Source organism: Acomys russatus, chromosome 8 (genome assembly GCF_903995435.1).
Source record: "Acomys russatus chromosome 8, mAcoRus1.1, whole genome shotgun sequence".
NCBI lineage: Eukaryota > Metazoa > Chordata > Mammalia > Rodentia > Muridae > Acomys > Acomys russatus.
The window spans coordinates 15603820-15615352 of NC_067144.1; the positions used below are offsets into that span (position 1 = coordinate 15603820).

General features: G+C 45.4%; 1 protein-coding gene across 14 annotated transcripts in view; it reads right to left on the minus strand.

Moving 5' to 3' along the window:
• The window catches only part of Acap2 (ArfGAP with coiled-coil, ankyrin repeat and PH domains 2), a 132172-nt gene that overhangs the window by 81681 nt on the left and 38958 nt on the right, over positions 1–11533 (minus strand). For all 14 annotated transcript variants that reach the window (XR_007831061.1, XR_007831060.1, XR_007831064.1 and 11 more), the window contains exon 2: positions 5466–5523. Coding sequence is in view for 6 of the 14 variants with exons in the window: in XM_051149723.1 (XP_051005680.1) it covers positions 5466–5523 (58 nt within the window). In the remaining 8 variants the exon portion in view is untranslated. The remainder of the gene's footprint in view (positions 1–5465; positions 5524–11533) is intronic.

The following is an 11533-nucleotide window of genomic DNA, read 5'->3' on the forward strand; positions in this document are numbered from 1 at the left end:
GTAGCCAGACTTGGTTTTGTTTTTGTTTTTTACTTGGATTTCTAAGAGATTGCATCCACTGAAACCGGGACTGCAGATCCTTGTGAGGAGCCATGCAGACACTGGGAATCGAACTCGGGTTCTCTGGCTCTCTGCTAGAACAACCCATGTTCATAACCGCTGAGCCGAAGAGTGGCCTGAATTGCTGATGGGGTTTTTCACATATGTCTGAAAGCATATACTCTAATAGTGATGGCCATAAAGCACTGTCTAGGAGGACAGCTCTTAGCTACAGGTTTCCTTCACTCTGATGTATTGGCTCAGATGAAACTGCCCATTGGAGATGCTCAGGATGAGAACAGTGAAGGAACAGGGATCAGGACAACAGTCTCCTCCCTCCTGAGTCAGGGAGCCACACACAGCAATGCTCAGAGTTCAAAAGAGGAACTCTGAAAGAGCTGAGGAGTGAGGAGAACCCATGCAGACCCCAGAAGCCAAAGATCCGGGCTTCCGATGCCTCAAGCCTTAACATTTAATGATGAAATGAGGGACAGACTTCTGGACAGCAGATGCTTGTGATGTCACCATCAGGAGCTAACTGCCCTCCAGGCACATGATAAGACATTTTCTAGCAAGGCAGACTGAGAAGCATGCAAAATTCCACACAGTGGACAGGCTATTTGTTTGTGAAATGTGTAGAAAAGGTTTCACACCCAGGCCTACCTAAAAGAACACCGAAAAGTCCACCCGTGTAAGCCCTGTAACTACGAGGTATATAGGGAGTCACTTATCTGTGCCCCTGACTTGGAGAAGCACAAAAGGGCTCTCAGCGATCAAAGACTGTGTTGTCACATGTGTGACAGAGCCTTCAAACACACCTCACCTCAAAGACCATGAAGGGAGACACGGCGGGGAAAGCCCTGTGTGTGTGGCTGCGGCGACAAAGCGTTGGCCAAGAGGAAGGAGAAGAACACGAACAGTCAGAGGAAACGGGTCGCCACGGGTGCCATCCAGTCTCAACCACGCCAATGGTTGCAGACAGGAGCAATGGCCCCCGAAGCAGAGCAGCAGCTAGAGACATCACCTGGAACACCTGTCCAGGGGGCAGAACGCCGAGGCCACAGAGGTTGCAGTCAGTGAGCACAGCGATGGCTTTTGTGGCAACTTACAGAGTATGGTACCAGCTGGAACTGAGGCCGTGCTCAGATCAAGTGCTCTTAACACTTCTCCGAGCAATTCCGTCACTAAGTTCTCTCTAAACAGCTCCAATACATACCTGCCGGGCTACGCATCCATGCATCCAGGAAGCCCTTCTGCCTTCTTTCTTATGGCTTTAATTTGAAAACTCCTGTGTCCATCTTAAAGCAAGCGGCCTCTGTGCTAGCTTCACTGCTCTGTGCTTGCCAGGCTTGAGTGCACAGTGGGAGTAACTGAACAAGATGGTTTCCTAGCAATCTCAATGAGTGTGAGTCAGTGTCAAAACAGCATTTTTAACAACTGGATAAAAGTTCTTCATTAGAAGCAGGAAGTGTTGGTGAGCGATGACCAAGAACAGGGCACACCGATGGAGACACAGGGCGCTGTTATTTTATACTTGGTCTGCTGATTTCTTTTTTAGATCACTGTTTTTCACTGCTTCTGTGAACAAATGGAGGCTGAATAAAATGGTTCTTCATCGTTACTGTCAGCCCTGAACCCACCCAGTATGCCGTTGGCCACTTTTACCATAAGGTTAGAGGGGCCCGGACACTGGTGACTTAGGGCGACGCTGGTGGCTTAGGGCTGAGTCCTGACAGTCCTCTCTTGTGCAATGTCGCCTCTGCTCGCCAGCTGGCATTTGTGCGGTGGGCCAGAGTGAGGGGAGAGACAGGGCTCTACGTCTCAGAGGCAAGGATCTCACAGATACAGAAGGCCAAAGATTTTCTATGCCAAAAAACCTTACTGAGTTCAAAAGTGGTTTGGTTTTAAGATCAAAATTAGAACAAGAAACAGAAACATGTCTGCACTTGTGTTTATAGTTTACAGACCCACAGGCTGCGGGGATGCTCTGCACCAGACAAGTTACTCACACCGGAGATGCAGCGTGCTTACTTAAATAATTTAACCCCTGTAAGTGTGTAAACAGCAGTGTTGGTCTTAGTGATTCCAGGAAAAAGACAGCTGTGCTTTTGCGGGCAGGGAAAGGGAGGGAGAGGGAGGGAGAGGGAGGGAGAGGGAGGGAGAGGGAGGGAGAGGGAGGGACTAAATACTTTCAGTTGACACGCATCTGACATTTAACCAACCGTAAAGGCTGCCGGACCAAGTGCTCACGCTACATGTTTACGTTTCACCGCTGTTTACCGTTTAACAGAAGCTGACTGCTTTTTTTGTAGTAAAAAAATTAAATATAAACTTTGTTTTGGATCTGATTGAACTAACTATTCTCTTATTCATTTTCTTAGAAATCTACTGAAATGCCAGCAACTGTTTGGATTATATCCTGTGAGTTATTTTAGGCTATATACTTGTAAAAAATGCCAACTTTAACATCCTAGTTTGATTCTTAAGAATTTTCTCTCTAAAACATATATTAATTTCATTTTATTAAAAGAATTTAAGTCATCACAAATAAGCAGCATAAAAGATGAGAGGCACAGAGGGCGCCTAAGGCAGAGGGAACTGAGGCTAAGAACTGAGAGACGGAGACGTCAATTAGACAAGCAGACGTCAACACTCCAGAGCTCAGAGTCCACACCTGAGACATGAAGCAGAGGCTATGGTCGCTGACACCTGGGATGGTATTAGCACAAAGTCACCACCACAGGAGAAAGGACACCAACAGACAGAGCCATACACTACCGCTGCCCAGGAGGAGGGCTGGCTTGGTGGTACAGGAAGGGCAGAGGTTTTGCCTATCAAATGGCAGCGATGGATAAAAATATAACTGAATAATGAAAAGCTAAAAGGGTTTTTACCTAAATACCAACTTGATCTAAAATGTCAGGCTGGTAGCCTAATTCATTCATCCAACAACTTTTCACTAAATGATACTGTCATAGGCAACGGCCAGTCGATAGGAGCACAGACACTCACTGCCTGGAGAGGAATCTCTCTGTCATCGTCCTGCCCCCCACCTCACCCCCGTTTTTCCATGTTAACTGAGGATGATACCAGCTTTTCAGCACTGTAGTGAAGATCAGAAATGAGTAAACATAAGGCTTTGTGCATAGCAAATGCAAGGCCAGAACAAGTTTCCTCTGTTGTTTGTGAAGTTTGTTTGTCATTTAAAGACAGTCCATATTTCCAAGGAGCTATCTGATGAAAATACCATCATCTGTTATTGTTAATTTGGTATTTACCATGTTGGGGCTAGAGAGATGGGTTAGCAGTTAAAAACATTGGTTGCTCTTCCAGAGAACTTGGGTTCTATCCCTAGTACCCACACGGTAGCTCACATCCTTCTGTACCTCCAGATCTAGGGGATACCACATCTTCTTGCCTCTATGGGCACTAGGCGCACAAGTGGTGTGCAGACGTGCGTGTTGATAAAACATCCATGCACATAAAAAGGAAAATAAAACTAAATAGCATTCACCATACACCAAGAACCATGATAGGCACTTTCCATATGATAGCCAGCTCGTGTCATTCTCATAACATCTCAGTGAGAGAGGCAGATACCCTGATTTTCCCTCATTTGAAAAGTGAGAAACCAAGGCCCAAAGGAGTTTGCCCAGAACTATGTAATTACAGTTTGATGACAGAGTCTCGTGCAAAACTAGGCAGCTCCAAGCTCTGTGCTCTCAAGGTCAAGGCTCTGCTATAAAATAAAAATTATAATATTGTGGTAGTTTACGTGAACGTGTATTCAAGAAACGATGCAATTCAAGAAGAAAAGCCAGAAGTTTGCTGCAAAGTGAGCTGAGATTTAAAGGGATCTACCACACAAACAGGTAACACAAGCCAACTACCCCAGAGAAAAGACGCAGTAGACACAGGCATCCGGCATAGATGGCAACTGTGAGACACTGTGATGCTGCAAACACCAGAACAGCGTGCAGAATGGATGGCTAGGCCCGTGAACAATGCACTCAGAAAGCACTACTCACAAGACAGGACACAGCTGCTGGCAGCCTACAGTACATCAAACCAAGCATGAACTAAGTCATCAAGCAGGTCGGCTTCTCACTGGTATGGTTTACAATGCTGCCATAAGCAGGGCTTGTCCTGCGCGAAGCCATGAAGCCCGTGAGCTGAAGGCAGCACCCACAAACACCCTTCATGCTGATGTCCATAGTCCCCATTTCTTGCGTTCCAATGCTCTACTGTCTAATACCCACAGCTCCAAGATAAAGAGACAGGAGCTTAAGAACTGGACAGGTACATTTTATTTTATAAGTTATCATGATCGTAACCCAGAGAAACATAGAAAGTAACCATGGATCTTTGAGAAGAAAGGACCAAGGTAAGAGAGAAACCATTTTTTTCTTCCTCCCCCACCCCCCAAAACAGAGTCTCTCTGTGTAGCCTTCTCTGTTCTGGACTCACTGTGTAGACCAGGCTGCCCTTGAACTCTCAGAGATCTGCCTGCTTCTGCCTCCCTGGGAGCTGGGATTATAGGAATGAGCCACTGCACCCAGACAGAGAAATATTTTAAACACTGTTAAGTTTTCTCACACTCTGAATCCCCTTTGGTTAAGAAAAACTCTAGAGTTCCAGTGCTTTGACAATTTAAGATGGACTGAATCACAGTCAGATGATGTCTATGCACCACAGGCCGGACAAGGCCGCTTTTCACAGCCGCACCCTGTAACTTGCACAACAGGGACTCGCTGTCCAGAGAGGGATTTAAACTTATACACACGCGTGTCTCTAGGAGTCTGGAGAGATGCCAGCGAGCAGCAGTGACAGAAGAAAGTCTGAACAGATGGGTCACGTACTTCTCACGCTAACGCTTCTGCTGGGCACACAGCAGACAATGCTTCAGGGCCACACACGCCAACACCCTTGTTGGTAACGGCAGAGAAGAGGGAGCCGCTGTATGTTCACCTTACATAAAATGTAACTGTGTAACTAGTAAGTACTTTAAGTATTTCTGGAATTAGCTTCAAACTGGAACGAATACTTTAAATTTTATTTGTATCTGAACCTGGCCACACCTAAATTTATAAGGATCATCAGGTTATATATGAAATCCAGTAAGTATCAAAAATAAAAAATGAGATCTTTAGGGTGGAGAGGATAGAAACAAGCTTCTAGTAATATAAAGGGAGCCCTGTGAGTCTCCGATGTCAGGTGTGGACACAAATCCTTGTTCTGAGAACTCATCTTGCAACAGGCAAGACACTTATGTTGCCAGCCTTCATCTCCTCACGTGGTAAATGTGGACAACAGCGCCTAGTCTCACAGAGATCCCAAATGAAATAAACCAACTACCATTGTGGGCACTAATTGTTCATTATGGAAAATAGGAATTAATGTATTTCAACATTGAATGGAAAGTTTACCTTGTCGAGTTTGAGTTCCAGCTCAGCCACATCTCCTTCTACGTCTTCCAAAGCAGCCCTAGGAGAACAGAATAGAAAGGAAGTTGTTAGTTCTTTTCTTCACTCTTGAAAAGTAATTTTTCATTCTAAGTGACATCAGATCTGGTTAAAAATTAGCCTTTATGATCATGCAATACGACAGATACCAGAATTACTGTTGAGGCCAATAATAAACTACATTAGGCTAACTTACTTTTTTAAACATTTATTTTTAATTACATGTATGTATGCGTGTATGTACAAAATTACATGAATGACCGAAGAAGCCAGAGGCGTCAGATCCCCTGGAGCTGGAGTTGAGATGCTTAGTCTTCTGACAGTGTGGGGAACTGAATCCAGATCCACCAGAAGAGAAGCAAGTGGCCTTAACACCAAGCCATCTCGCCATCCCCAGACTAACTTGCTTTTAATTTGTAATACAATTCAAATTAATAGTAGTATTTTGAACTTTTTTTTATGTGTTTTTAAAAATGGATTAAGAACCATAAAATACAGAAAGAACACTAATCAAATAAAATCACCCAAAAGCCTATTTTAGAAAAAAAATGAGTAAAAAAGTTTTAATGGTTGAGCCTTAACTTACTCTGATATATAGTTGAAGCATATGAAACCAAAGGGCAAGGCACTAGCAATCAAAGTGGCTTTTATTATAAGAATAACTCACAAAAATGAGTTTTTTCTCCTGTCAATACAATTTTAATATAGAAAAACCAGCAAAGGTTAGATTGTACAAAAAGACAAAAGTAAACAGTAAGCCAAATGCTCTTAATGACAAAGAGAAACCAGCTAACTGATGGCACCATGAAGCCACATTCCAAAACTGGAAATGTCTGAAATAAAACCACTGCAATGAAAACTTTTTTAAGCTAAGATTTTCCACTAAAAGTGGTGCATGACAAATGTAAGTTACATCTTAAATTACATATGCTCCCTGTCCACACTGGCAACGGATCCAAACCTTGGGCGTGCCAAGCAGGCATTCTACCACTGAGCTCCAACCACAGCCCCGGGTCGTTTTCAGATACCTGCTTGATGCCCTAGCGATTTTCCAACAGTTAGTTTAAAAACAAACCAAATTTTGTTTTAATTGGATAGTAATGGGAGACCACCGTCCTATTCTCAAGCTACGGACTATGAACAAAAGGCAGCCAGGCTATAAACCCTATTTCCTAGTTCTGCTACCTAGGTGACCTGAATAAACACTTTATCAGCTCCATCTGAGAACACACATTTTGAAAGCTTTTAAATCTCCAAACTTAAAGCAAACCCTGTGCATTGTTCAGTAAGAGTGTGCCACTGTGAGTGAGCTCTTCTTGCGTGTGCTTCAGGAGCACAGGAGGCGGCACACACACGGCGCAGAGCAGCATGCTTCCTGACCAACAGCTGGCCACTGTCTTCAACTGTTGTTCACACACCACAGTGCTCCCTCAGCCTGGAAAACACAATCCTCACCCTTCACTTATACACCATGTAAGCTGGCTTCCCCCCTGGTAGGTGTTTACCTACAAGGATGCTGTAATTGGCTCAAAGCGAAGGTGCGCAATAGCCAGAACAAGCTACATCAGCAATGGTGTCTTCTCCTCAGGTCAGGGAGCCAGGGTCTAGGTGAGGCTGAACCGCATGCCTGCAGTCCCAGCACTCAGCATGCAGAGGCGGGGGGATCCATGGGCCTGGGAGTTCTAAGCAGCCTGGGCAACACCCTCATCTCAAAATAAATACACAAATGAAGTTCATCTGACAGGGAAACACGTGTATGAAGAGAAAATTCCACCATTAGGGTAACGTAAGTCCAAATTTATGTAGCGACACACACAAAATGATCTACAAGCAGACTGACCAACCTGAACTGCCGCACAGAAGAACTGGCAATAGAGAGTAGGCTGCACGAAGACAGATTTGCATTTTAGCTATTTATACCCCTGCATATTTCAGTATTTTCAACAACGGTACACTTTAGTCAGACAACTCCTCCTCAACAAGTGGCTTCCTTTGGGGCTGCCCCGCCCCCCCCCCCCCCCCCCCACCCCACCCCCCCGCATCCCTCCCTCCTCCCTCAAGCTGCATGAACCTCGAAGCTTGCAATGCACATCTCCACCACTGTCCACTTCTCTGGCAGTCTGAGCTAACTCACCACAGCAGGGCAGACACTCAGACCCACTGAGTCAAGGGACTGTCGGGGGCTTCGGTTACCGTTAACCTTTACCCTTAGCCCAATTTTCCAATTAGTATTTGTTAAGATGAGCAATGTTAGATCTGACTTGACCACTGGTCTATACTAAGCATAGAGTCACAGACTGAAAGCATGTTATAGACCATTCTACCGTGTTCCACAGGGTAATCCTACACTCTTATCTATAAAACGTGTGGACATGTTACAGCTGGTGCTGGTGGAGCGTTCTGTGGCCCCAGCTACTGAGAGTGAGGCAGGAAATAGCTAGAGTTCGTACCAGCTGGTAATAGAGCAAGACCATTAAAATAAAATATAAATAAATAAAATGTGAAGGGGAGGGGGAGGGGCTGTAGGCCTGCTCAGTAAGAGACTGTCCCTGTTGTCAGCCACAATGTGACAAACACTGGCGCCCTGTGCTCTCAAGTGAGTCTGGTCCCTCTTACTTCTATTCACTAATGTGACAGAACCATCCTGAGTCATGTATTTGATGAATCTATATAGCCTTCGTCAGATAGTGCACGCAGTGATCACTCCTCTGCAACTCTCCGAGGTATCACTAAGCACAAAGCTTTTTTTTAAGTGCCAGCCATTAAAAAGGCCAAAATTACAGGTCCCACTTCTTCTGTAGCTTAAAATTTACAGTAAAATATAAATAAATAAATAAATAAGAATCCAGGCATGGTGGCGCACATCTGTAGTCCCAGCACTCTGGGAGGCAGAGGCGGGCGAGCTTGTGGGCATGGCTCAGTTGGTAAAGCAGATGCTTTGTAAGCATAAACACCTGAGTCTGGTCCCCAGAGCCCACAAATAACACCAGGAGTGATGGTATGCACTAGGACCCAGCACAGGGGAGGGAAGGCAGGTGCGGGGCTGACAGGCCAGCCAGTGGAAACCTATCTCCAAGAAGGAGGAAAGGCTTCCTTGAGGATGATACCCAACACTGTCCTCCAACCTACACACACACATGAGCACACAAGCATGAGCAAGCACATATGTACACACATGCTCCAGTGCACATAAACAAACATGCATGCACACACAAGAACAAAACACATGTGTGCACATGCTCACACACACAGGCACACATGAACACACATGCATATGTATGCTCCCACACACGATCAGTCACATACATACACACAAGCACACATAACCAAACACGCATGTAAGCACATGTTCTTACACATATGACCAAACATGCACATACACACATGCTCACACACACACAGTTTGTTGAGACAGGGTTTCTCTGTGTAGCTCTGGCTGTCCTGGAACTCACTTTGTAGACCAGGCTGGCCTAGAACTCACAAAGATCCGCCTGCCTCTGCCTCCCAAGTATGGGGATTAAAAGAGTGTGCCACCACTTTTTTAAAAATCAAACTTGGTCTGTAGCTTGTAGTAGAGTGTTGTGTGCTAGGAAGTGCAAGTAAGGACCCTAGGCTCCATCCCAAACACAGAAGGCTAAAAAGAAAAGAAAGAACATTTTAAGGCTACTTAACATTGAGAGAAAGCACAGGACTAACCATAAAAGTAATGAGCACTATTGGCGGCGCCCTCCCCCATGCTGCTGGGTTGGGGGGCTATGTGTGGAAGGCATTGAACTAAAGGCCTCGTGCACACCAGGTGAGCATTTCACCACTGAGCTACGTTCTCAGCATCTGCAGCTGTTAAAGGAAAAGAGGAGAAAGACAATGGGAAAGTCACAGTGGTCAAGCAGGTCAGGCCACAGGCCACTGCAGAAGCCAAGGAGCTAAAGCACCTTTTGTTTTTATCATATTTAATGTGCAGGTGGGGGGAGGTGCGGGGTGTGGTGTGTGTGTGGTGGGGGGAGGTGCGGGGTGTGGTGTGTGTGTGGTGGGGGGAGGTGCGGGGGTGTGGTGTGTGTGTATGCACATAAATCTGGCCATGGTGACATACCTGTAACCCCAGCACTCAGGAGGCTGAAACAGGGATCTTAAGTTCAAGGTCAGCCTGGCTACCTCTCCTTTTTTTTTTTTTTTTTCTTCTTTTTCTTCTTTTTCTTTTTTTTTTCCCCCCTCTCTTTTTTAAGGCAAGGCAGCAACACCACCCTTCACTTCAACTTTGGCAATATCCTTATGGTGGATTAGCCAAACTAGGTCACACATTTACGCAATAAAAAATGCAGGAACAAGATATTCAAGATCACTGATAAGCATACAAATGTCCCCCAGCAATTACAAGCAGACCTGAGACTCCACGTCTTCACTACCTTAGGACTCCTCAAGCCTCATACAGGGCTGGGGTGTAGCTCACTACTAGAGTACCTCCTGATCTCAAGCAAGGCCCTGGATGCGACCCTAACTCCACACACACACACACACACAAGGTGCACATGTGTGTGCGTGCAGATAAAGAATAGATTTCAAAACTAACATTTGTAGCTCTTGTTTTATAAAGTAGCTCTAGTCCAAGAGACTACATCCATACAGAATAAGCATTTATACGCAAACTGCTGTGTGTCGTGGCTAAACATCACCCCAGCCAACTTCCTCTTCAGCTCACAGCCTTCTCCGACTTGAGCAATGCTGGGCTATTCTCTGCAGAGAAAGAACAAAGGCCAGATGGAGGGCAGCCCATGGATCCAAAGGCAGCCCTGTGACTAATGACAAAAAGAGTGACACAAAGTCCTGACAGCAAGCCACAGCTCCCCCGTGACAGTGAGCATAAACCCTGGAAAGCCATTTCCTAAAAGAAACCTCTCATTAAATCTTTATATCATGAATGGCCACTTACTTGGTAAAGTCAAGATCTGTTCTATTGGAGCTCTGTGCGGCCTTTATATCGAGAGGCAGGGAAATGGAGTTTTTAATAACCCCGACTTTATATCTTACTAGCCATATGAACAAACTATTACGCTTCCATTTCATCTACAAAATACAGATAACAAGGTCTCCAGTAGAAAGTGTGATGGATTTGAAGACTGAAAACTTTAGCGCAGCATCGGACACTCAGCCGCCGCTGCTGCCGCCGCCTCCACTATAGTGCCAGCACAGAAGCAAGGTCTAAGGAGCGATGGCATTCAGAAACCCCCTTGGTTCCCAGGGTTGTGCTCTCAGAGCCTATGTAAACACAGGAAAACCCGCACTGCAATCAGAACAAAAGCAGCCAGGCTTTAGGTCCAAGAGTTGGTCGGCAGGCACTGCAAAATGACAGAAGTTGCTTTGTTATCTTTTTAAGTTCCAATGAATGGAATTAAAAGGTCTGCCTCCCCCATTTATCTTAGAAAGGCTATAGCTGCTCCTAATCCTCAAACTGGAACCAACCAAGCCTACTCTAAAATTGGGGGTGGGGTGGAAAAATGAGCTAAAAGCAAGAAGCAAATTTTTACTCTGTCAGTTAATACAAGTCCCTGCTGGGCGGCACTCCTTTCATCCCAGCACTGGGGAGACAAAAAGGCAAGCGGATCTCTGAGTTTGAGACCAGCCTGGACTCCAGAGTAAGTTCCAGGACATCTAGGGATACACAGAGAAATCTTGTCTCAAATAAACAAACAAATAAACAAGCAAACAAACAGTAGTGAGTAAGCCTGTGTTTATTACCTAAACTACTCTATCCTGCACAGCGAGGCTGGGTGGGGGAGAACTACACAGGCAGGGCTTCTGCCCCTAGCTCTCCATTCATCTCCCAAACACGTAAGACTTCTCCAGGCACACGGGCACTTCTTGTGCATGGCGGACAACAGCCATGTCCAGTAATATTTACCATGCACAATAGCACAGATTCTTTCTTGATAGGAGGACCCCAGCCTAAAGAAATGCCAGAAACCTCTCCATCAGGTGCAAGATTATCTTACTTTCCCCCTCATGAAACCTAACACTAGTTCAGAAGCTGGCTGCAC